A 26,349-nucleotide genomic window follows, 5' to 3' on the forward strand; every position below is an offset into this window, starting at 1 on the left:
ACATAGTAAAAGACTGATATGGATTTAATGAGACATATTCCATATTGGTTATTGAATACCAGGAGGCTGTCCAAGGAACCATCATTAAATAACACAATCCCAAAACAATGCAACTCTCACATACACAAGCATACTCACACAAAATGTTACTCTTTGAATCATTAAGTTAATCCCTATCTTTACAAACAGATGTAAAATAATATTACAGTGAAAAAAATACATGCACAGATTTCAGAAACACAATTGGGATTGTCTATGGACACAGATAAACGTACTCTTTTCAGATACATATGGCCTCATGATTGCCAAGACCACATGGCTCAAGGGGTAACTTCTCATCCTCCTCCACGTCAGAACTGGAGATTTAATCAAGCCATTTAACCTTTTAAATGGTTGCAGTTTTTGCTTAGAGAAGGGCAGCCTGCTCTTGATCAAAGTACAGGAATCTTTAAATGAATATATCCCAGGGTCAACTCCCACAGTCAACAGGATTTGCTGAAGAAAACCGTCATTCCAAGACTGAAGACAACGAATGACCTTCTGATGCAAGTGTGTTCCTTAAAGAGGTATCAGAAAAAATGGAATCACATTTGAAATACACCTGTGTGAGGTATATGGGTGGGTGGATGGGTGGTTGAACAGCTTTCTTCTGCTAAGGGGTTTGCTCACCGAAGAGATAGTAGCTGTGTCTTGTGATGAGAGATAAAACCAGAGGCAAATGAAGTGTTAAGATTTCCACTACTATTATTTTCCATTTGCTTCAACCACCCCCCCCACTGAACCCTCTTTCTAAAGTTGCAGATAATGACACACATCTGATGCTGGCTAGACCATGTGTAAAGACCAAATAACCCATAAAGTAGAAAAACAATCATGGGTAACCAAAAGTAGGATATTTCACAGGCAGAGACATGTGAGAAATTAAAACATCTGGCAGAGGTAGATGAGCATGCGAAAAATACGTGCGCGCACGCACACACACACACACACACACACACACACACACACACACACACACACACACACACACACACACACACACACACACACACACACACACACACACACACACACACAGAACAAGACTCCCTAAATTTACTACGTTATTTTTCTGTAGGTCTTTATAATACTTGGAATTCAGACAAGAGTCAGAATAAATAACTTTGCTTGCATAACTCTTGTCTAAAAAGAAAATAAGTATCCCTAATAGGACCATCTATTATTTTCATTTGTGAATAGCAGTACTTGATGAAGAGGACAAGATCAACAGGCAATATACAAGCCCACATTATTCCATATTCTCATGTTCTTGTAACAAAAACATGCTTTCCTTTCCAATAGTCCCCAAAGAGGTTTGCTGCTAAAATACAAATGATTAAATATAAATTAATAGCAATCACAGAAATGTATACAGCTTTAGAATTGTAAGAACAATCTTGTATGGTGTCCAATGATTTGTGATAATGCTTCCATGAATCATACTAGGTATTCATGTTAAGGAAACAGTAGTGCTTTCCACAATTCTAACTTCTAGAGGCTAACCTACGGGAGGAATTTTCAGCATCGGGAACTGGAATCTATACAAGAGTCATCTAACTACAGCTCCCTACCAGAAATGGAACATAGCGAGGACACTTGGATAAGGTGACAAAGGCCAGCTTTGTCAATAAGGACACCTTTGGCCCTTCTGGGCTAGCTCTGAGTTCCACCATCAAGTACAAGAATATTTCAGTGTCCCTATTTGTTATATAAATCCTAACAGATAAGTCTTCACCCTAGCAGGGGAGCTGGAAAACACACCTAATTCACAGTCCTCGGCCTTGCTTAGGACAGCTCGCCACACTACCTCTAGGCCTTTTCTAAGACAGAGGTGATCATCCTGTTTCACCACACAAAGACATGAGAAACTAACCATCATTAAAAAGCATAAAGCACTCTGCAACTGCAAAAAGTGCTATTTTGGCATCAATGTAACAACTAGAAAACATTCATGACTTGTGCTATTTGGCAATTTTGCATTTACACTTCTCCCTGACTGTGCCTTCTTGTGTAGTCTTGATATGTTCACAGGGCCTCTACACACAGGGGGCGGGAAATCCTGCTTTGACTAGATCTCTCATTGACACAGACAGAGTTGGGGGTTAGTGGGGTTGGGGTACACACATGCAAAGTGGAGACAAATGAGACAAAGGACCTTTTCATCCCAACAAGCCACGTCTGCCTTCCTGGATTGGTCCCAGACGAAGCGAGAACTATTGCATTTCCCGCCCACTGACAAGGTGACAGGTGAGACTGTCAGGGAATTCTGGGCCCGGCACACGTTTGACCTTGGAGGGAAGGGGCAGAGGTCACCCAACCTGGACCCCGCAGGAAGCTGGGGTGCCAGAAGTGGCAGCTCCGCATTTCCCAAGGAAGCTGCGAGCTGGTGAGCGGTTACCTAACTCGCAGAGGTCGCCCCTTAAAAAGGCGGCCATGTGGGGTGGGGTTTGTTTTTTCTGCTCAGTTTTCCCCTGGATGTATCAAAACAGCAGCTAACCTGTGACTCAGAGACAAGAGGACAGGGGGACAGGGGGATCCCCTCTGACTGCACTAAGGTTCTCGTTCTCCCCCTATAACTGCGAGGGGGGTTCAAGGCGGACACCGCTCCGACCATGGGGGGGGGGAACCGGACAGAACCTTTAGCACCTGCTTGATGTCTGTCCCCTTCCTTCTTCCTAGATTCCGGCTGATCACAGCCGCACACCTCTATCTCCCTGCCTGCCCTGCAGCTCTGTGCCTCCCCAGACCCCCGATCCCTCCTGACCCCTTCCTCACGGGCCCTCAAAACTGCCCTCTGAGCCCCGCTCCCGCCTGCACCTGTGGCGTCCCCAGGGAACTCACCCACATCTCACCGGAAGCTCATCCGCCAGAAGGAGGTAGGCAAAAATCATTAGCACCCCAAAAGTAAGTGGCTCCAGGGCATCCCAAGTGGCCTCCCTGGGTGTCCCGCAGGCCCCGGGTGTCCCCTGCAAGCCCCAGATGTCCACCTGCAGGGGCAGGCCCCGGATGTCCTCCCAGGCAGCCCTGCCCCCCCCCCCGGTCACCTAGCACAGGTGCAGCTTGTGGTGCTGCGCCAGGTGTGTCTTGTAGCGGAAGGCCTTGCCGCAGGCTGCGCAGCGGTGCGGCCGGTGCCCGGTGTGGATGCGGCGGTGGCGGATGAGGTGCGAGCTCTGGATGAAGCTCTTGCCGCACTCGGCGCAGGCGTAGGGCTTCTCGCCCGTGTGCGTGCGCTGGTGCTGCGTGAGCGTGGAGAAGTCGCCGAAGCGCTTGGGGCACTGGCCGCAGCCGAAGGGCTTCTCGCCGGTGTGCACACGCAGGTGGTTGACCAGGTGCGAGTTGCGGCCGAAGGCCTTGCCGCACTCGCCGCACGCGTAGGGGCGCTCGCCCGAGTGCGTGCGCTTGTGCGTGAAGAGGTGTGAGCTGACACTGAAGGCCTCGCCGCACTCGGAGCACAGGTAGGGCTTCTCGCCTGTGTGCACGCGCTGGTGCTTCACTAGGTCTGAGCGCCAGCTGAAGCGCTTGCCGCACTCGCCGCAGCCGTGCGGCTTCTCGCCCGTGTGCACGCGCTGGTGGTTGGCCAGGTGCGAGCGGCGAGCGAAGCCCTTGCCACACTCGCCGCACGCGAAGGGCCGCGCGGCCGCCGTGCCCGCGCCCGCCCCCGCCGTGCCCGCCGCGTGCGCCCGCCGGTGGCTCAGCAGGTGCGAGCTGAGGCTGAAGGCCTGGCCGCACTCCGGGCACGGGTAGGGCTTCTCGCCGGTGTGCAGCCGTCGGTGCTTGAGCAGGTCGGCGCGCCAGCTGAAGCTCTTGCCGCAGTCGGTGCACAGGTTGGGCCGCTCGCCCGCGTGCAGGCGCAGGTGGTTGGCCAGGTAGGTGTTGCGGCTGAAGCCCTTGCCACACTCACCACAGTGGAAGGGCTTCTCCCGCGGGGGTCGCGCGCGCACCGCTGGCGCCACACCGCCGGCCACGCCCACCAGCGCGGCGCCGGCCACGCCCACCGCCACACTGGTCACGCCCACCGCCGCGCCACACTCCCCTGCCAGGCTGAAGCGCCCCAGGCCGGCCTCCTCCTCCTCCGCCGCCGCAGCCGCCTTGGCAAGCCGGTGCGTGCGCTCGTGCTGCGCGAAGGCCGCGCCTGGGCTGAAGCTCTCCCCGCAGTCCGGGCAGATGGTGGGGGCGTCCAGGATGCCGGCTACCAGGCTGTCCAGCTCCCCGAGGTCCACCACGGCCGGCGGCAGCTGCGGCCGCTGGAAGCGGCGCGGGCCCGGCCGGTCGCCCCGCAGCCGACTGGACAGCTGGCGCCGCCAGGGGAGTGCGGGCGGTGGCCGGGCCGCCTCCTCCTCCTCCTCCTCCACCTCCTCTGCCTTCGGGCTCCGGGGCGGGCGGGCAGGCCTCCATGGTCCCGGAGGCGTCCTTGGGGCCCCTCCGCGCTCTTCCCGCTGGCGCCTCCCTGCAACGGAAGAGAGGCGGGAGGAGCCTCCGGGCGGGCGCCCCAGCCCTCGGGGAACCCCCGCCCCCCCCCCCGCGTCCCTCCCCCGCCCCCCCCGCTTCCAGGACCCTCCCCCTAGGCCCCCCCCCCCGTTCCCCTCCCCCGTCCCAGTCCTCCTCCCGCCAGTCTACGAATCTAGGAAAGGCCTGGAAGCAGATGCCCGGCTCAGGCCTACCAGTTTTTCTCTGGCCCCACGCACTAGCCAGAGACGGCCAATTCTATATCTGATCTCCATCTCGCCCTAGCTGCTGATGCCCTCCTATCCTCATCACCTCCGTCATCACCGTCTTTAGTTGCACCAAGGGTGCAATTCCACAAGTAAGTTTGTGAGTACCATGCACCTCGAGCCTTGTCATCTCTTCCATCGCAGCTAATCCCACTCACACCCTCAGATTACACGATTTTAGCCTCATACAGGTACTGTGCTAATGCCTTTTACGGCTTGGGCCTCCAAAGTCAAGATCACTGTAACCTCAAAACAGCAACAACAAAGAGCACATCGCTTAACCAGGCCTTGGACACACTTTTTAAAATACGTTGGGACAGGCGCTGGTGGCTCTCACCTGTCATCCTAGCTACTCAGGAGGCTGAGATCTGAGGATTGTAGACCCAAGCCAGTCCAGGCAGAAAAGTCTTCTCTCCAATTAACCAACAACAAAACAAAAACAGGCAAGGCCATGGCTCCTACAGTAGAGCCTCAGCCTTGAGCTCAAAATCCAAGCCAGAGCCCAAGGCCCTGAGTTCAAGCCCCAGTACCAGCACAATAATAAATATATTTGGTCCATCTGAAAAGGCTTACAATGACACAATAATTTAAACCCAGACAAGATAAAGATTTGACTGATGGAGAAGGGGACGGAAAGAAGGCTCAGTGCCTAGGGCTGAGTCCAGGCTCCTGTCCAGGACACAATCTGTGGATTCCTGCTGGTTTATACTCCCAAGCCCAGGACCCTCACAGAAGTCACAGCTATATGCAAGGCTGCATGCTTGTGCGTACTTTGGGGAAGAAGGGCAGGGTGCCTGGTACTTGGTCGTGGGAAAAAGGAATGTAACCTCACAGTTGTGGCCATGAAGTATTTCAGCTCATTTCTGTCCCTAGGGTATACACTGAGCCAAGATAAAGCAGTGAATGCCCAAAGATGGAAACAAGGAAGTGGACAGAGGCCCAGCATTTAATTTTTCAGGTCAGAAATAACCAGGGAGATAATCAGCGGACGTGGGGGCAACTTGAGAATCCACACAGTGACCCACACAGGTCACTTACCACTGATAGGAGAAAATGACTTCACGTCTAGATACTTTACCCATTACTGCACTAATTCTTCAAACACAGCATCCCATTTAACTCTCCCCACCCCCTGTAAGGCAGGTCCTAATGTTTCCTCTATAATTCTGCTGTGCTGATGTTACAAGCAGTTCATTTACAGCAGTTCTCTTTGGGGTAGCCTGCTGGGCAAATGCATACCAACACAGCCTTGATGAGGACCAAACTGGAAAGGCTCAGGAAGGGTAAGTTGGTACAGAGCCCTACTTAATGATCTTCTGTAGAGAACTACCCCTGAAAAGATGCTGCCCCTGGTTATAATTCTAGAGGGGCTAGATGTAAGAGGGCAGGGCAGATTCCACAGAAATTCCAGCCTCTTACCTGTCCAGTTGTCAGGCACTAGTTCCTCCTCTGGAGCTTCCTGCAGTGGGTTTGGGGCCATCTCTGGCTCTAGGTGGTCTCTCTCCTTGGAATCCTGTGCATTAGAGTCCATGCTTATTTCTTCTCCTTCCCTGTCCTCAGAATCCTCAAAATCAGAGCCCATTCCGTGAATTTCTGAGTCCTGATGCGCACACACACCCTGATTATCTTCTTGTTCCATCCAAAAAGAAAAGGCCAGGGGAGGCGACCAGGGGCGCCTGCTCTAGATAAAACACAGAAAGGCCACATCAGCCTGGATGCACAGCCTCCTCATGTCTGATTTCCACATCCAATAAAGTATCTAGAGATCCAAGCTCCACATGGCAAGTCTACTCCTAACCACACGTACCATTTAAAGTCAGTTTAAGCTGGGTGCAGAGGAGGGTGTGTGAAGGCGCAGCTATGACCTAACTGTAAGGTCACTTGACATCACCGCACCCAAGCTGCATCTGCTCCTATCTATGAAATGGTTGTCCACTGGGGTGTGCTTACAGCTTAACACTGACGTAGGTACCCCCAGTTTTACAGCTGAGAAAACAAGGAGGCTTGAAAAGACATAGACACCAGACACCAGTGACTCATGCTGGTAATCCTAGCTACTCAGGAGGCTGAAATTCAGAGGACCTTGGTTCAAAGCTGACCCAGGCAGAAAACTCCATGAAGATTCTTATCTCCAACTGGCCAGCAAAATGCTGGAAGCAGAGGTATGGTTCAGGTGATACAAGCAAGCAAGCCTAGCTAGCACAATGTCCTTAGTTAACTCGAATACACACACACACACACACACACACACAACACACACACACAACACACACACACACACAATCCCATAACTTAAGAAACAGCTTAAGAGACTTAAGAGACTGATGCTGCTGTCTCAAGTTCTATTCTTTCTTTACTGTTCTTATTAAGATTGCCCTCCACAATCTTCATTACAATTTGCATTTTTTTTTGGTAATTAAAGGTGCCTTTACAGAGCTAGAAGACAAATACATTCAACACACAGGAGGAACCAGGCATACCAATATGTAAACTTCTTATCTAAGGTCAACAATAGCACCATCAGCCTCCTTGAGTGTATGTGTGTGTGTGTGTGTGTGTGTGTGTGTGTGTGTGTGTGCATGCAAGTGTGCACACTAGTACTGGGGCCTGAACTGAGGGCCTCGTGTTCTTACTTAGCTTTTTCACTCGATCACTTAAGCCACTGCTCTACTTCTAGCTTGTTGGTGGTAAATTAGAAGATAAGAGTCTCACAGAATTTCCTGCCCAGGCTGGCTTTGAACTTCAATCCTCAGATCTCAGCCTCCTGAGTAGCTGGGATGAGAGGTATAACCCACTGGCACCCAACTCAGCATCCCTTTTGCAGCCATATCTGCTGAGTACTTGGGACAGGTAACCCAAGACGATGTAAGCCCCAACAGGTCTGACAGAGGTGGGGGGGTAGGCTAGAGAAAGGGATACAGAGGGCCTACTATCTTGAAGCCATCTCTAGAGCTCTAATTATAATGTTTGCAATATCCAAATTATAGAGAAATTCTAGGAGGACCACACACACCAGAGACAATGGGTAACTTTTATACAGAAAAGGCCAACAGGTGATTTCTAAATGGCATGTTGAATGGAAATCCTTTTTGTACCTTCAAGGTAATGAAGAAATTAATGATTATTACAAAAAATAACAGATGATAGGAGAAAACTCTCATTAAAGTCATAAACCTTTCCAGAAGTACGTCCTTTAACAAGTTATTGTCCCTTGTCACTTCTGCCTGACATCGCTTTGCCTCCCAGAGGCCCCAGCAAATTTCCTGAGTCTGTACATGTAATGTCCCTGAAGGTGGGGGCGGGCAGGCTGTAGTAGTTCATCAGTGATGGAGGACAGCAGAGGGGTAAACAGTGGAACCAACCATTGGTTTATGCCAATGTGACTCCAGCAAGAACATCATATCCCAGCTGAGGGTGTGGCTCAAGTGGTAGAGCACCTTCCTAAGAAGCACTAAGTTCTCAATTCAGATCCCAATACCACCTTTTAAAAAAAAAATCAGTGGGATGCCAGTGGCTCACGCCTGTAATCCTAACTACTAATGAGGCTGAGATCTGAGGATCAAGGTTTTAAAGCCAACCCAGGCAGGAAAAGTCCATGAGACTCTATCTCCAATTAAACGCCAGAAGACCAGAAGTAGCGCTTTGGCTCAAGTGGTAGAGTGCTAGCCTTAAACTAAAGAGCTGAAAGATAGCACCCAGGCCCAGAGTTCAAGTCCCACAAATGAAAAAAAAAAAAAGAAAAGATTCAAAAACCCCAACTTCTCACCTATAATGGAATCAAATAAGCATACCATCAGAAACTCCTAGAACTAAAGTGGTTGGTGCCTAGCATGGAACAGAGGTGGACTGCAGGTCTTGGTCCAACTTGAAAAGCAAGGAAAAGAGAGAGAGAGAGAGAGAGAGAGAGAGAGAGAGAGAGAGAGAGAGAGAGAGAGAGAGAGAGAGAGAGAGAGAGAGAGAGAGAGAATGAATATATAGGTGTGTTGTGTTGGTCCTGAGGCTTGAATGAACTTGGGGCTTCATACTTGCTCAACTTTTTTGCTTGTGGCTAGCACTCTACCTTTTGAGCCATATTTCCAGTCTAGGATTTTACTGGCTAACTGGTGGAGGAGTACTGCAGACTTCTCTGCCTGGGCTAGCCTTGAACCTCTGATCTTCCATGTCTCAACTTAGCCCTGAATAGACTGGACTGCAGCAGTGCCCCGCTGATTTACAACCTTTAACTCATTTAATCTTAACCAAAACTCAATGAAGAAGAATATTTCCAACTTAAAAGCCTGGTGAGTTCAAAGCAGCATTCACATTGAGAGTTCAGATCCAGCCCACGTTTCCAAGCAGCTTCTAATGAGGAGAGTCTCTTCCCTTGTCTATTTTTCACAATAAACATATTTGTGTGTATGTGTGTGCATATGCATGCACACACATGAACGCACCAATACTGAATTAAGGTCTGAAAATTCCTTAATCTCTCAAGGCTGGCTCTTGAGTTACAACTCCACTTCCAGCTTTCTGCTAGTTAACTGGAGATGAGAGTCTCTCAGATTTGTCTGCCCAGCCTGGCTTTGAACTACAGTCCTCAGATCTCACTTCCTAAATAGCTAGGATTACAGGTGTGAACCACTTAGCAATAAACTTGTATTTAACCAGGCAAAAGGCTAGCTTTGTTGTTAACATGGGTGTTTTTTTTTTTACTCTGTTATAGAAAAACTTGTAATTTTAGAAAACAAGAGCAGGAGTTTCAATTGCTTCAATCTAGAAGACTTATTTTGGGAACACATTGTGTTCCAACTCCATTCCCACGCATTCTCAAAATAAAAACTAGCAATATGCTTTCTCAGGCAGAAAACAGCCAGGGGCTTGATAATGAATAGGTAGTAGGGCCCTTGTGATGGCTTTATGGCTAGATTGACAGGATGTAAGTAAGATCTTTCCTCTTTGTTAGCTACTTGACCTTATACAAGTTACATGACCTTCTTCTGAATCCATTAAAAAAGAAGAATGCTGCCACTTCCTTGCAGGATCTAGAAGCATATTCATGTTCATTAAAAAAAAACAAAAAGCATCTTAGAGACATAAGAAACGTTAAAGCTACTCAATTATGAAACTTCAGCCAACTTTTTTATTTTAAAAAAATGCACAATAAAGTTAGATACTGGTGGCTCATGCCTGTAATCCTAGCTTCTCAAAGGGCTGGGATCTGAGGTTCAAAGCCAGCCTGAGCAGGAAAGTCCATGAGACTCTTATTAAACAGCAAAAAGCCAAAAGTGAAGGTATGGCTCAAGTGGTAGAGCAAGCACCAACCGTGAGTGAAAAAGCTAATGGACAGCATCCAGGTCCTGAGTTCAAGACCCAACATGGGAAAAAAAAAAAAAGACAGATACTCTCCTGGCAAACCTCTAGTCCTTGGAGGGGCACTCTGGACCCCACACCTCCACCTGCCAGCCAGTTGCTTAGGGGAGACCAAAATGGTCGGTCCCCACTGGGACAGTGTCCCATTAGATACATCCAAGCCACGCACACTGCTCTGATCAGATGGGCCAAATCTCCCTCCACACTTATTACACATGGGAAAACTAGCAGGTGGCTGTCTCCTGAGGCCACATCTGGAATCAAACTGCCTCGCAGCTCCCTGGTGGTGTTCTGTTCCCTCTCCCTACCCCCCCCCAGGGCCCTTGCCCCCTCTGGTGGGGGGTCTGGAAAGAGACAGACCACCCACATGGAAAGGATCCCAGGAGGCTGGACCTGGCACAGAAGTGGCCAGCAGGGGTGGAGGCCAACCTGAGAGCAGCCAGTGGGAGGGAGCCCAGCGCTGAGCTGTCCTGTGGGGGAAGGGAAGCCAAAGCTCCCTCTCACCACCTCCAGACCACAGCCCCCTTCCCCAGCCTTACCTCTGGTAGAAGACACAGCCGCTTCCCACGCCCCTGCCCTGCGTGCTCTCCAGAGGGAACACTTTCCACGCTAGAGGCCAGGCAGGGCTGGGCAGGGCTGGAAAAACAATCTCAGCCTGTGGTTCAAAAGGCCGAACTCATGACCAGAACTGGGGTCTAATGGAGGACTCCAGGGGTTAATCATTTGTCGTCCTATGGCGTTAACAGTCCACCAGAGCTCAGGCAGCCCCAGGGAGCGTCTAGACAGAAAGGACCCCTGCTTCTCTCTCTCTCTCTCTCTCTCTCTCTCTCTCTCTCTCTCTCTCTCTCTCTCTCTCTCTCTCTCTCTCTCTCTCTCTCTCTCTCTCTCTCTCTCTCTCTCTCTCACACACACACACACACACACACACACTCAGCAAAAGAAGAACCTCTAGTATTTTCAGGGGATGCCTCCACCTATTCCTGATGAGAAAGTTCCACCTGTTCCTTTTAAAGCTTTGCTTTTTATTTTTGTTCCCTGTGCTTGGCATTGTACCACCACCACCGCCTTGATGCACCTGCTTTTTAGACTTTTGTTTCTGTTGTTGTTTTCTTATTCTAGAAGAGTGAAGCCTGATCAGCCTCCACGAGTTCAAACCCAGGAGCAGCACAAAAAGGAGCAGAATGAGTGTGCACATACATTCAAGCTCTCTCACTCTCTTGCTCATGATCTTCCTCTCTCCTCTCTGTCTCTCTTTCTCTGTCTTTCTATCTCTAACTCATGCACTCTGTCTCCTGTTTCTTTCTGTTTCTCTGTCTTTCTCTCTGTCTCTGTCTCTGTCTTTATGTCTTTCTCTATCTCCCTCCCTCACCCCTCCAGTCACAGACTACATAACCCCAATTCCCAGCCTTTCTGGTGACATGCTGCCATGTGAGGAGAGAGCTGGTTCAGACAGGAATGTCAAAGACCGCCACAGCTAAATGCTAACCACTCTCCAGACGAGAAAAGCTAAAATAATATGGTTTCTGCCTGGTGGTTATTGCTTTCTTACCTGGACCTAGAGAAGACAAAGGTGTTTTTGGGGGGGGGGGGAGGAAGATGCTTGTCTAGTGAGCCACCTGACACTGGGTTCAGAAAGGAAGAGGGAGAGGGAGGGGAGGAGGGAGAGGGAGGGGAGGAAGGAGGAGAGAGGAGAAGAACAAGAACAGAGAAATCAATCTACAATTCCATAGATCACCAGTGGTCTGAGACTCATTTTAGTCATTGTGATCAGTAGCACAATCTGATGGGGCACTGGTGCCTATAATTGTAGCTACTCAGGAGGCTGAGACCTGAGGATCACAGTTCAAAGCCAGCCAGGGCAGGAATTTACATGAGACTCTTATCTCCAACAAACCACCAGAAAACCAGAAGCACTGCTATGGCTCAAGTGGTACAGTGTTGAAGAGCTGAGGGGCAGCACCCAGGCTCAGGGTTCAAGACCCATGACCGATCAAAAAAAAAAAAAAGTGGAAGAAGGATGAACAAATACAGCTGTGATATTGACTAGACACCATGTGAAAAGTGAGCTGAAAATGCAACAGTGATATTCACTAGACACTATGTGGAAAGTGAGCTGGAAATACAACCATGATATTTACTAGACACCACCTGGAAAGAGAACTGGAAATATAACCATGATATTCACAGACACTACGTAGAAAGTGAACTGGAAATACAACAGTGATATTCACTAGACACCATGTGGAGAGTGAGCTGGAAATACAATAGTGATATTCACTAGCTACCATGTGGAGAGTGAGCTGGAAATACAACAGTGATATTCACTAGACACTATGTGGAAAATGAGCTGGAAATACAACAGTGATATTCACTAGACACCATGTGGAGAGTGAGCTGGAAATACAACAGTGATATTCACTAGACACCATGTGGAAAGTGAACTGGAAATACAACAGTGATATTCACTAGACACCATGTGGAAAGTGAGCTGGAAATACAACAGTGATATTCACTAGACACCATGTGGAAAGTGAGCTGGAAATACAACAGTGATACTCACTAGACACTATGTGGAAAGTGAGCTGGAAATACAACAGTGATACTCACTAGACACTATGTGGAAAGTGAGCTGGAAATACAACAGTGATATTCACTAGCTACCATGTGGAGAGTGAGCTGGAAATACAACAGTGATATTCACTAGACACTATGTGGAAAGTGAACTGGAAATACAACAGTGATATTCACTAGACACCATGTGGAAAGTGAGCTGGAAATACAACAGTGATATTCACTAGACACCATGTGGAAAGTGAGCTGGAAATACAACAGTGATATTCACTAGACACTATGTGGAAAGTGAGCTGGAAATACAACAGTGATACTCACTAGACACTATGTGGAAAGTGAGCTGGAAATACAACAGTGATATTCACTAGCTACCATGTGGAGAGTGAGCTGGAAATACAACAGTGATATTCACTAGACACTATGTGGAAAGTGAGCTGGGTATCTTGTGGGTGGGGTCAGGAAAGAGCACCAAAAGGGGAGACACGATTCAAAAAGAAGTATACTCATTATCTGATCCATGTAACTGTAACCTCTCTGTATATCAATTCTACAATAATAACTTTTTTATTTTATTTTTTGCTTATGTGGTGCTGAGGAATCGAACCCAGTGCCTCAGGCATGCAAGGCAAGCACTCTGCCACTGAGCCACCTTCCCAGCCCCAATAATAACTTCTTTAAAGCACCTTATTTTTTCCATGGAAGTCACTATATTCCAATAGTTGGATAGAGTTTCAGTGTTTATATGCTGAATAGACACTGGAGAACAGCCAAGATCCAAGATCCATCTCTAAGACACACCCGGACATACCCTGTTTCTTTTCAGGATGACAGTGACAGTGGTTTGTGGGAGGCAAGAGTGAACAGGCGGTAACAGCCAGCCTGTTCTGGGACAGCTGCTGCAGGAATCCCGGTGAAGAATGCCAGAAGGGATCAGGTGGCTTTAGGACATCTTTCCCAACCCAGATGATTCTGTGATCTTATTTCCACTGGAATAAACTTTGCTCATGGCAAATAAGGAGAGAGGAGAAAGGAGGCCCAAAGATTCAAGGCACACAGTCACCCAGCTTCCCACAACAGATTCAACACGGGAAACTCCTCCCCTGCTCTGCCCAAAATAACTGTGTGGTGTGACTGACAGGAATGGCTGGCATTCCAGCAGGTGACACTTTGGCATGTGAACTGCCAAGGTATCTTCCAAAAAAGACAGAGCCAGAAAGAAAATGTAATGCTGCCAGATGGCTGAATCTTCCTGCCTAACCAATTTTTAAACTCCACAGCTAGACTGTTTTCAACACAAACTATTTGTATATGCTTTTAAAATACCTCCTCAAAAATTACATATTTTTTGCTCTTCTTAAAAATTCACAAATTATGAACAAAACATATCATAGGAAAATATAACAAAAATAATTCATTTTCTTCTTCAACAACACAACAATGACAAATGATCAAAAGAAAGGAAAGACAGGCATCGGTGGCTCACACCTGTAATCCTAGCTACTCAGGAGGCTGAGATCTGAGGATCATGGTTCAAAGCCAGCCCAGACAAGAAACACCATGAGACTCTTATCTCCATTAAACCATCAGAAAGCTAGAAATAGTGCTGTAGCTCAAGTAGTACAGCGCCAGCCTTGAGCTGAAGTGCTGAGGGACAGCGCCCAGGCCTAGAGTTCAAGCCCCACGACCAACAAAAAGAAAAAAAAAGAAAAAAGGATAGAAAAGGTGTAGGGAAAGGAGAAATTAGAAGGGAGGAAAATCTATAAATCAAAAAACAAGTGATGTATGAGGTGATTCCAAAGTATAAACCTTATATGAATCTCAAATTAACTACAAAACAAATCATAGTCAGGTGGGCTGAGAAGTTGGCTCAGTGGTAGAATGCCTTCCTCAAATACATGAGGCCCTGGGTTCAATTCCTCAGCACCACATAAGCAGAAAAAGCTGGAAGTGGCACTATGTCTCAAGTGGTAGAGCCCTAGCCTTGAGCTGAAGAGCTGAGGGACAGCACCCTGGCCTTGAGGTCAGCCCCACAACCAACAACAACAAAAAAAAAATCATAGGTAAGATGGCACACACCTGTAACCCCCAACACTCAGGAGGATTGTGAGTTCTAACCCAATCTGTCTCCAAAAAAAGGCAATTAGGAAACAGTAAATGCTCATTAGATATTTGATACTATCTGAACTGTTAGTTTTTAAGAGATTATTATTAGGATTAAGTTTACAAAGAATCCTTAATTTTTTTTTTCTTTTTGCTAGTCCTGGGGCTTCAACTCAGGGCTTGGGCACTGTCTGTCCCTGAGCCTCTGCATGCTCCATCACTTGAGTTACAGCGCCACTTCTGGCTTTTTCGAAGTAGTTAACTGGAAATAAGAGCCTCACAGACGGGCTGGGAAGGTGGCTCAGTGGTAGAGCAGTGGTAGAGCACTTTCCTTGCATGCTTAAGGCCCTGGGTTCAATTCCTCAGCACCACATAAGCAAAAAGAAAAAAGCCGGAAGTGGCACTGTGACTCAAGTGGTAGAGCACTAGCCTTGAGCTAAAGAGCTGAGGGACAGCGCCCAGGCCCAGAGTTCAGGCCCACGACTGGACCCCCCCCCAAAAAAGAAAAAAAAAGCCTCACAGACTTTCCTGCCTGGGCTGGCTTTGACTTGTGATCCTCAGCACTCAGCCTCCTGAGTAGGTAGGATTATAGCAATGAGCCAATGGCACCTGGCTCTTAGATCTTTAACATATGAAATATTCACAGGTGAAATGGTATGTCTAGAATTTGCATCAACATAATCCCAAGGCAAAGAGCAATCACAACTGGCCATGTATTGACTTACCTCTTTTAAAGCTAAATGGTGATATGTACACATATCTTATAATTACGTACTTTTACATTCACTCTAGGAAACATACTAACAAAAAAGGTTTACCAAAAAAAAAAAGGTTTACAATGAAAAATAAATTCTATTTTCTTCCAAAATGGTGTGTGTGGGGGGGGGAATCCATTATATTAACTCCAGCTGAACCTCATAAAGCTCAATGAAGTCCATAAAAGGAATAGCCTGCTTTTATACACCATGCCAAATAAGGAGTAGTTACTATGCTTAATACTGAATAAAGCTCATAGAAATTGGGAAGAAGCAGTTAAAAAATGGAAATAAAAGAATTCTAAGCTTGATGCTGTCTGGTGTTTTTTTTTAACCTTTTTATGAGAATAGCTATTATATCCAAAATAGAATCAGAATCCCATTTCCCACTTCCATCTCCTTTTATATCTTCGAAGAACTCAAAGGAAGATGCTGTCAGTTGCTTCTTATTCACTTGCACCATTAACTCAGTAACTCACCACTCAAAACCAAGGAGAAATACATTAAACTAGGGGTCCAAGCTGGGAAAAATGGCAAGGGAAACGCTTTAACCCCAGTCAAACTGAAGAAATGTTCGAGGGAGGAAAAAAGGGTAATGGTTAGGTAAATTGGGACAGGAAATGGTGGACATAACACAAGCAGTCAACGCCGTGGCTCATCCTGGCACTTTTTCTACCCATGATGCCCTGGTTCCATGCTTGAAATGGCACTTCTTCCCATCATACCCTAGATTCCCACTCAAAATCCTACCCGTAGTGAGGTAATACCTCAAGCACAATTGGTCACAACCAATCAGATCCACTTCCCTACGCATACATGATCAGGCATGACCAATCAACCTTATGCCCATGGACGTGCCTAATGGCAGAGACCAATGAGGGACCCAAGTGGACACGTGGGCTCTCACTGACCAGTCCTGCCCAGTCTAACAAGATGGTCATCTCCAGAATGACCTGTAAAGTGATAAGAAATGTAGACAAAACGGAGGATGTCCAAAAAGTGATTTACAAAGATGAGATCTCCATGAGATCTACCCTCCCACAAGAGAATTACTCTGTTATCCAAAGCTGAGCATTCTGAATGAAGAAACCCAGAGGATGCCATTCCACTTCTATCACAAGAGAAGCAGCTAAAGCTCATGGTTTTGCTTTTTCCATCTCAGTCAAAGGTAGACAGAACTAGCCAGAGGGCATGGCTGGCCTCCATCCAGGAAGTGATACGCCTGGCTCAAGAGCAAGGCTGTAAGTGCCCAGGGATCATTTGTAACCTGAATACCACAGTCAGGAAGTCGTCCTCCATAGAGTTCAGTCCCTTCCGTCCCTCTTATGTCTAGTTCTGGCATTTCTCAAAGAAATGTGCTGTCAGACTGCACAAACTTGTAAGCAGAAAAACAACTTTTTTTTTTCTTCAGCATCAGTATGGGTTCTCAACCTACTTCCCAAAACCTTATGTTTTTTTTTGGGGGGGGGGTCCGGTCGTGGGTCCTCAACTCTGGGCCTGGGCGCTGTCCCTCAGCTCTTCAGCTCAAGGCTAGTGCTCTACCACTTGAGCCACAACGCCACTTCCGGCTTTTTTTTTCTTTTTGCTTATGTGGTGCTGAGGAATTGAACCCAGGGCCTCATGCATGCAAGGCAAGCGCTCTACCACTGAGCCATCTTCCCAGCCCCCCCAAAAACCTTATTACTGGGTGTGTGGCCACGTTCTTCTAATGAGAAGGCCCATTTCAGACAGGATCCAGAAGTAAATACTGGCAGTAAACCCAAAACCAGTGACACAGACAGAACAAAAACATCTGCAAATTCAAGTCCGGATAGAGATTCAAATTCCAGGGATCTAGCAGATACAACTATGTTGTTCAGTTTGGTGATGTCATCCAGCACGTATTTTGTGGGATGAGTCAGGGAACAGCACTCCAGAAAGAAGAAGGGAATTACCCACGCTACAGCAGACACGAGCCTCAGTCACTGGTATTCAACTTTGTTCCTTTCATACACCACCACCACTGCCCCCCCATACCTCACAGCCAAGCATGCTTGGCTATCTTCAGTGGCACGGTGGGCCTTCCACCATCATCCACCTGCTTTTCATTTGAGTCATGTGCATTACAGGGCAGGTTCACTAACAGCGGTAAGTCATTCCTTATAGATCCCGTCAGATGCTTTCCTTAATCAAGCCATAACCTACTCAGCACACAAAATGCTTCACAGCTAACCGTCTGCCCACAGGAAAAAGAATGACCCTGTGGCCAAAAATCACAAACACATCCCAAACAAATCTTTAGATTGTTAGCAAAGTCATCTTACCTGCAAATAACAGTATGGAAACACTCAGATCAAGAAGGAGATTTCAGGAGTACAACTCTGTCAGAAAAGGAGATGAAGTTTACACTCAACACCAAAAAAAAGATACAAACTGGTGGCACACATCTGTATGATCCTAGCTACCCAAGAAGGTGAGCTCTTAGGAGATCTAGGTTCAAAGCTAGCCCAGGCAGATAAATATATCTCCAAACAACCAGCAAAACCTGGAATTGGAGGTGCTGTATAGCTCAAGTGGTAGAGCATCAACTATGAACAAAGCATGAGGCCCTGAGTTCAAGCCCCAGTTCAGCACACCCATGCACACGCGTACACACACACATATACATACTACACAAAAACCTAGCCTGCCCAACATAACCCATTACAATAAGTTCTACGCCTGTCATCTTTCTGCTCCTGTCTAGTAGCTTTGCACTCCTGCGTGGAAGGGTATGTGTCAGTAGGCGATGTGGCAGAGGCAGACCACAAAAGTTTGCTGAAGAGAATAGATCTGCAGATGTCAAGGAAGCTATTTTATTTTCTGTTGAAATTTCACTTAAATGACTCCTCATTTTCCCAACTGGAAAAAGGAGGATCAAAGAACTCATCAATGTAGCCAGTTGGTGGAGAACTAAGTATGGCATTATTTCTTTGTTCTTATTAGGCTCAAAACCCTGGAGTCTACTCTGACATGTCTCTCACCTCTTTAAATCAAAGCAGCTACCAGTTCCCTTGACATTTCTCTTCTCTTCCTTTCTCAGTGGCTTCTCGTGCTAGCCACAGGCAACTGCACATCCGGCAGCCAGCAGCTTCTGGAGTTACCACTCCAAACAACAGCGAGCCTGAAGGCACAGTGCCAGCCCTCAGCCATGCAGCCAAGGGGCTCTCAACCTCCACATCACCCCCAGACAAAAAGAGGCTGCATTCCCCACACCCCATGCTGTCCCTGCTCAAGAAACATGTTATAAACTGGGCGCCAGTGGCTTACACCTGTAATCCTAGCTACTCAGGAGGCTGAGATCTGAGGATCATGGTTCAAAGCCAGCCCAGGCAGAAAAGTCTGTGAGAATCTTATCTCCAATAAACCACTAGAAAACCGGAAGTGGCGCTGAGGTTCAAGGGGTAGAGTGCTCACCTTGAGCTGAAGAGCGCAGGGACAGCACCCAAGCCCAGAGTTCAAGCCCCATGACAGATCAAAAAAGAAAAGAAAAAGAAACATGGCATCTCACCCTGAGCCACTCTGGGGCCATGCCACTGGTGGTGAATCAGCCTCTAGTCGGCCACCTTAAGCTCACTCTTGCTTTCTTTTTAATAATTTTCGATTGAGATTAGATGATTGCACAAATTTCACAATATTGTGGAATAGTGATACTTAAAAGTTACACACACATTTTAACCTTCACAAGGCAAATTGTCAATATCACGGTCTATAAAGTTTATGAATTCTATGAGCTTTGACAATACAACTATTTCTTCCACATCAGGTAGTATTTACATTTCTTTGCTTAGTGTCAGCTGTTCCCTCTTTCCCTCTCCTTCCCTCCCATCGCTGCCTTTGAGTTCCTTAGTTCATTTTCATCCATGTCCAGTGCAATTGATAGGCCCCTCTGTTGTATGTTTTCCCATTTCCCTCTGATTCTGTTTCCTCCTCCTTAAGCTTATTCTTTCTATCCCTTCTTTCCTTCCTTCACTTCCTGCTCCTTCCTCCCATCTCTCCCTCCCATCTCCCCATCTCTCCCTCTTTCCCCTCCTTCTTTCCCTCCTTCCCTCTTTGCATTCCCTTTCCCCCTTCTTTCTCTCTCCCCATTCCTACTTTCCCTCTCTCTCTCTCCTCCTTTCCTCCCTTTCCTTCCTTCACACACACTAGGCAGGCTCTGTCTATCTCTGAGGAATAGTCCAGCCCCATTCAAGTTCTCACTGAGCCTACATTTTTCACCTGAAAGATGGAAAGAACGGAGCCTTACAGGGTTAAATGTTCAGATGGAATTGTTTTATTTCATTCTGGACTCTTAGTAGTGCTATTCCCCACCCTATGCAGCTGAGTGTTGTTAGATATTCTCTCATGGCTAATAATTCACCTCTCATCACTGGCTCTCCTCCTCTCTCCCATCCCCCGCCACCTCTCAGCTCTGAATTGTATTTTATCCACTTGGTGACCCAGACTCTTAAGTATTTCTTGAAATGGAGAAAATCACATCAGTATTCTCTCTGCCTCAAAAGAAAAACAAACAAAACTAGAGACAGGAATCTGGCAAGATGCTATCAGGTAAGGCTGAGCCTTGGAAACAGCCTGGCTCCCTTAACAGGATCCAATCACCTCTCAACAGCAGGAGCCTTCAAGCATACTTAATAATCCTGCCAAAGACAGTGGCAACTAGCCTCAAACATTAGACAGATCATTCTCCAATCTGTAACCCTGGGTCAAGTGTGAGCACCCCCTTGTGTATCCAGTGTGGTTCTTTAACCAGGCCTTGCTTTTAATCCTTGATTCATTTAGGCAAAGAATGGAGAGGGCCCAGGATCCTTTGTATTTGTAGTGGGAATTGTTCCTACACTGCCCCATTAGGTTGTCCGCTCTTCTTCCACTCTAGAAAATACAGGACTAGCAATAACAGAAATTAAACCATGAATGAGGAAAGACCACACTTGACCTTTTCAAAGTAATTATGAGACTAAAGAAGTTGCTGGAGAGAGGGAGGTCAGGCGGCACTTTGAAATACAGGAGGAAATGTATATTGTGCATTGAGAAGTCTAGTCAGACTTAAGTTTACTCTCTGCCAGATTTCATCTTTTTTTTTTCAGTATAACTCAGAAGGCATAGCTTTCTTGATTTCTTGTCTCATCTGCATACAACAACCTAGAAACCCTTAAGGGTCCAGAATTAAGCTGTAACAGAAGAGATGCTTGTGGTGATAAACAAATGTTTTACATCCTGATGGTATTAACATTAAGGTCTCTGATAATAAACTAAGAAGAAAACACAAGCACTCAAGGATGCTTGTAAAGATACATGCCAGTAGAAAGTGGTAACCAGAAATAGCCATCAAACCACTAATTGAATCAACAAACCCAAAAACTCAAGGAGGAGGAGAGAAATAGAAACGAAGGATTCCCACCATATGTGTCCTAAGCTAGTTCCGGGTTAGTTTTGTTCCACTTAATTGACATTTACTTTTGTAAAAGTTTTTCTTCAAGTCTATTTTCATGCTTTCTCATTTCTAGGGTAAACTGCTTTGGGGTTAAAACAAATCTGGCATGTGTACACCTAGAAAAGACAAAGATTTGAAAGTGGAGGTGTGGTTCAAGTGGTAGAGAGCCTTAGCTTTGAGCAAAAGAAGCTGTGTGAGAGTACCATCCCCTGAGTTCAAATCTCAGAACAACAAATTTAAAAAGAAAGGGGGAAAGGTCACATGTAGTCAAAAATATGCCAAGCCAATGAGAAGCCATAAATTGGCTTGCAAACAGATTTATCTGATAAGAGACTGTCACTCCAGCCAGCACCCGTGTCTCAGGCCTGTAATCCTAGCTACTCATGAGACTGAGATCTGAAGATTTAAATTTGAAGCCAGCACAGGCAGAAAAGCCCAGTTAAACAACAAAAACAGGTCCCACCTTATGACAAGTGACTGCCTCTTCTGTCCAAAGAGAAGCAGTGGCTGGCTCACAGTTTACCAGTCCCCAACCATCCACAAGACAATCCAAAACCACACCCACACAACTACTCTCTCACTGCTGATCAACCTAAGAGAAGACAATGACATTCTTAACTCACTCAACCTTTCTCTTTTTTAATTTTCACCCATACCTGCATCAGGAAATCCCTGTGGTTTTTCTCAGATGTCCAGCAAAAAAGTTTTGTCCTAGAAGATTTCACAGGGGAGGGGACAGGGTAATGATGCCGGTGGCTCCGTCCACAGTACCTAAAATCATCAAACACAAAAAAACCCATTCAGCACTGGTGCTGTGACAGCCCAGGAAACTCAGCACCCATGAGAGCTGCTCTGGCCTGCTTGCCCTGGGTGCTTACCTCTTCCATGTTCTGTGCATAAACTGAGAAAATCATTACCCTCTCTTCTGATCCCACTTCTATAAGAGGAGCACATTGTTGGTGTGAAAATGTTTCTGGCACTATTAATGTGTCTGCATTTTTTTTACTCATGACCAAATTCATGTTTTACCAGTGTCTATAAGTCTACCATATGTCACATGTTTTGGGCATAGTGAAGGCCCTGGGGGAGGGAGGTGGGGCATGTCACTCAAGTTTTTCATTAACAAAACATAGAATCCCAGAGACTATAGGGGAATGGTTGGAGAAGCTAAGATGGCCTTCAAGCCAGAGTACTGCACACTGCGCACGCACACACACGTGTACGTAATAGTAATAATAATACAAGTACCATGAGGATAAAACTAGTTTTAAGTAGGCTCTTAAGTAGATATTTCTATAAAGAAGTTGATCATTTGGGCTAGGACTTAAGACAAAAGGCCCAGTAAAGGAATGTCTAACAGGCATGTGGCCCAACCTGAATGACAGAGGCTGAAGAATATCTGTCCCATCTTGGAATGAGACCTGCTTGCTGCAAGATGGGTGGATAACAGGGCAACTCAGGTCCAATGAAGACGGAAATAGGACAGAATTGTAAAGGTTGTAAATACCAAAATCAGGAGTTACCTTTGCAAATCATGTTAACATTAAACCCAACCCAGAAGCCTGTTCAGAGGCAAAGAAAAGAGAAGACAGGATCTTAGAAAGAAAATCCCCCACTGGACCCCGGTGGCTCCACCTGTCATCCTAGCTGCACAGGCAGAAAAGTTTCTGAGACTCTTAGCTCCAAAAACCCCACTGCATCAGCTGGGTTTTTCTCATTTCTACCCACTTACCCCTTAAACCTATAGTTTTCAAACCCCATCTTGTTTTCCTTTTACAGAAAGCTTCCATCTCCTATCTTCTTAATCTCTCTTGGCTTGGCTGAACTTGAGATAGGAACAATCCCACCTCCAACACACACACACACACACACACACACAATGGATGCCAACCAGACACCCTCATTTCACCTTTCTTCTGCACCCCTGTCCCTGTCCCGTCCCGTGTCCCGTCCACCCCCCCGCCCCCGGGGCAAATTTTCTCTGAGAATGAATGGTCTCATCCTAGAGAAACCAGGGAATCCCGGCCAGGGTGTGCTCCAATACCCCTTCCTTCCGATCACCACCTGGTTTACCAAGAGACCTTTTGTAAAGGCACAAAACTGGGCCCTGGTGGCTCACGCCTGTCATCCCAGCTAACCAAAAGGCTGAGATCCAAGGATAGCAGTTCAAAGCCAGTCGGGTGGGAAAGTCAGTGAGACTCTTATCTCCAATTATCCAGCGAAAACAAAGCCAGGAGCGGAACTGTGGTTCAAGTGGTAGAGTGCCAGCTCTGAGTGAAAAGGGCTAGTGCCCAGGCCTTGAATTCAAGCCCTATTCCTGCACATACACACATAAGTCCATGGGGCCACCCTGTGACGTCTCCTTTGGAGAAGGAGAACACCCGGAGGCGGGCGGGAGGGGCGCTGGGTGAGTGACTGTCCCTCTGGCGGTGTCCAGGCCCCCCCCCCATCCATCACAGATCTGAAAGACCATCAAACCCTCTCGGTTCAGGAAGCCGGGGCATGAGGATCATGGTTCAAAGCCAGCCGAACAAGACAAACCCTGAAGACGCTTTGTCCCCAATTCATCAGCAAAAAGCTGGAGGTAGAGGCGTGGCTTGAGTGGTAGCAACCAAAAGAAGCCAATAAGCAACAGCAGGAAGCGCCGGGTTCAAGGCCAGGCAGCATCCACAGTCGCTACCCGGTCCCGCTGCCACCCCGGCACCGCAGGGGACAGGCCGGCCTGCCGCGGGCAGGGCCCCAACACCTCTCGGCCAGGTGCTCGTGGAGCAGGGCTGGGTGATCCCCGGTAAGAGGATGGGAGGTGCGGAAGGCCCCGGGGACAGCGGTCATCTCACCGCAGGCCTGGCCGCGGCGGGGCGCACGGCAGCCTGGGTCCGCCACGGGTCTCGAACCTCGAGCCTTGCGCGTCACCACCGCGCCCGCCCCACGCGGGGCCGCGCGCCCGGTCCGATCGCGGCCCGCAGGGCGCCCGTCGGGGTCGAGAGGAAAGCAAAGGAGCGGGGCCGGCGCGGGCAGCGCGCGGGGCGGGCGGGGGCGGGCGGGGGCGGGCGGGCGGGGGCGGGCAGCCGTCCCGGCCGCACAAAGCCTCTGCCTTCCCCCGGCCTTCCGAGCCGCTCCCCGGAGCCGGACCGCCGAGGGCGCCCGGCGCGGCCTCCGCCCCCTGCACCCGCTCCCCAGGACCCCCCGCCCCGCCCCGAGGCGCCCCATTGTGGGCGCCGACGCGCACGGCCCCGGCCCCGCCCGCTCACCTGCGCTGGCCGGGCGCACCGGCCCCGCCGCGCCCCGGCCCCGGCGCCCAGCCGCGCACACCCCGGCCCCGCCCCGCCCCGCCCCGCCCCGCCCCGCATCCCCGGCCCCTCCGCGCGCACCCCCGCCCCGCCCCCGCGGCCCGGTCCGCCCACCTGCGCCCGCCGGGCGCCCGGCCCCGCCCCGAGCGCCGGTGCCGGCCCTGGCCCGGGCCGCCCGGCCGGCTTCTCGCCGGGCTTCCTGTGGAGCCGGACAAAGGACATTTCCTGGGAGGAGCGGACTGTTCCCAGCATGCCTCGAGTTGTAGTTCCCGGGGACTTCCTGCCGCCGCGGCCGGACGGGGACCCCGGGCTGGGAGGGGGGACGGGGGAACCCCGCGGGCGGCCGCCCCGGAGCTGCCGCCCTGGCTGTAGCCATCGGGACGCGTGCGCGTGTGCGTGTGTGTGTGCATGTGTGTGTGCGAGCGCGCGTGTGAGTGCATGCGTGTGTGCGCGTGTTTGTGCGTGCGTGCATGTGTGGGCATGCATGCGTGTGTGTGCGCGCGTGCAGGGGGGGCCCCGGGCGCCGCCTCGAAGCTCCTGGGGCTGGGACCGCACCGCCCACGCTGGCTGGGGGTGGGGGGTTGGTTGGAGGTAAGTGGGGGTGCTGTCTGCCCCGCTGGCTTTGAACCTGCAGCCTCAGACCTCAGGAGCCGAGTTTGAGGAGGGTCGTCGTCGTTGTTTTCCTTTTTGTCTTGTGGCCGAGGATCAGCGGAGAGAATCCGATCGCTCACCGGGCATCCAGACTCCCAAGGATCTCGGGGAGCTGATGGTTTCCAGACCCCTCTCCCACGCTGGCCTGGGTCCAGCAACCATTCATCTGGTCGTATAAAATAATACTAATTGAAACGAACTCCAGGAATGGAAACATGAGGGTTGTTTTTTATTTTTCCTTCGTTGCTTTCTTCCCTTTTCTTTGATCTGCTGTCTTTGGGAGGGGAAGGGAGCACAGAAATGGAGGGACAGAGGGCGAATGATCGCAGCAGAGGTCCTCACTAGACATTGTTGAAAATTAACTCTACAACCTGTGGGTAGGAATGGGAGGGAAAACTGGGAGAGAGCCTGGGAAGGGGTGACGTCGTTGGAAAAGACTTATGGGACTGAAACCTCTGCGTACATTACCTTTATAATAACAGTAAAACAAAAATTTTAAGTTTTAAAACTTCTTTAAAAGAGAGTCAGCGGGTGTCAGTGGATGACATTTATAATCCTAGCCCTTCAGAGGCTGAGATCTCAAAATCGCAGCTCGAAGCCATCCCTGGTGGGAAAATCCATGAGCTTCTTCCTAGATTGAAGCCCGTTTGTGTGGTGTTGCCAGCACCAAGCCCTCCCCCACTTCCCCTCTTACATTTCTGACTTCTGCTCAGGATACTTAAAAGTTTTACTCAGTAGTCAGAAGTCAGTGGCCCACCCCTGTAATGCTTAGATCTGAGATCTGAGAGTCACAGAAGCTGCCCTGGCAGGAAAGGTCTTGAGACTTTCATTGCCAATTAACCAGCAAAAGGTTATGAGTGGAGGTATGGCTCAGGTGATAGAATGCCAGCCAGCCTTAAGCAAAAAAGCTAATCCACAGCTACCCAGCCCCAGGACCCTGCATGCACACACATATCGCCCACTATTCTTAACCCTCTCTGTTCCCAAGAGGGGAGGGCATGGGGGTAGAGAGACAGGATGCAGATGGTAGAGGCACACTTAAGGTGTGGAATTGGTTGTGATGGGTAACTGGAAAGGACTGGAATCACAGACATGTTTTTCTTTAAGACCAGAGATCTTGGGACATTCAAATGTCCACTGGGGAAATCAAGAAGAGAGAGACTGATGGTAAAGACAGGAAGGACATGGGGCTGGGAAGGTGGCTCAGTGGTAGAGTGCTTGCCTTGCATGCATGAGGCTCTGGGTTTGATTCCTCAGCACCACATAAACAGAAAAAGCCAGAAGTGGCACTGTGGCTCAAATGCTAGAGCACTAGCCTTGAGGTGAAGAGCTGAGGGACTGGCAGACGTTGAGACTCCAGTAGATTAACTACCCAAGGGCAGCTGAGATAAATGGCATTCTTCCCTCCCACGTCCTTCCTCTTCCCCAGCTCT

General features: G+C 48.7%; 1 protein-coding gene across 8 annotated transcripts; it reads right to left on the bottom strand.

Moving 5' to 3' along the window:
- On the bottom strand, positions 1 to 24,949 carry Znf697 (zinc finger protein 697). 8 transcript variants are annotated; one of them, XM_070006471.1, is made up of 5 exons: positions 24,380 to 24,467; positions 21,632 to 21,746; positions 17,830 to 17,886; positions 6,171 to 6,427; positions 1 to 4,486 (listed from the first exon to the last, which is right to left on the bottom strand). In XM_070006471.1, the coding sequence occupies exons 4-5, from the start codon at positions 6,388 to 6,390 to the stop codon at positions 3,084 to 3,086; spliced, it is 1,623 nt and encodes a 540-aa protein (XP_069862572.1). In that variant the 5' UTR covers positions 6,391 to 6,427; positions 17,830 to 17,886; positions 21,632 to 21,746; positions 24,380 to 24,467; the 3' UTR covers positions 1 to 3,083. The 8 variants fall into 8 exon arrangements, with proteins under 8 accessions (XP_069862572.1, XP_069862571.1, XP_069862570.1 ...); XM_070006470.1 differs by having other exon boundaries at positions 6,171 to 6,432; XM_070006469.1 differs by lacking the exons at positions 17,830 to 17,886; positions 24,380 to 24,467 and adding an exon at positions 24,908 to 24,949 and having other exon boundaries at positions 6,171 to 6,432.
- Between the last annotated feature and the right edge of the window lie 1,400 nt (positions 24,950 to 26,349).

This window comes from Dipodomys merriami, unplaced genomic scaffold (genome assembly GCF_024711535.1).
Source record: "Dipodomys merriami isolate MVZ:Mamm:240054 unplaced genomic scaffold, mDipMer1.0.p SCAF_7, whole genome shotgun sequence".
Lineage (NCBI taxonomy): Eukaryota > Metazoa > Chordata > Mammalia > Rodentia > Heteromyidae > Dipodomys > Dipodomys merriami.

Bases quoted from the DNA above. Each gene is read 5' to 3' on its own strand.
- Znf697 (XM_070006464.1), bottom strand. From the start codon at position 21,775: ATGGGTTTTTTTGTGTTTGATGATTTTAGGTACTGTGGACGGAGCCAC. The intron at 6,433-21,631 runs GTATGGGTGAAA...TGTTTTATCTAG, and splicing joins ACAGGGATTTCCTGATGCAG to AGCAGGCGCCCCTGGTCGCC. The intron at 4,487-6,170 runs GTAAGAGGCTGG...CTTCCGTTGCAG, and splicing joins AGTGCCTGACAACTGGACAG to GGAGGCGCCAGCGGGAAGAG.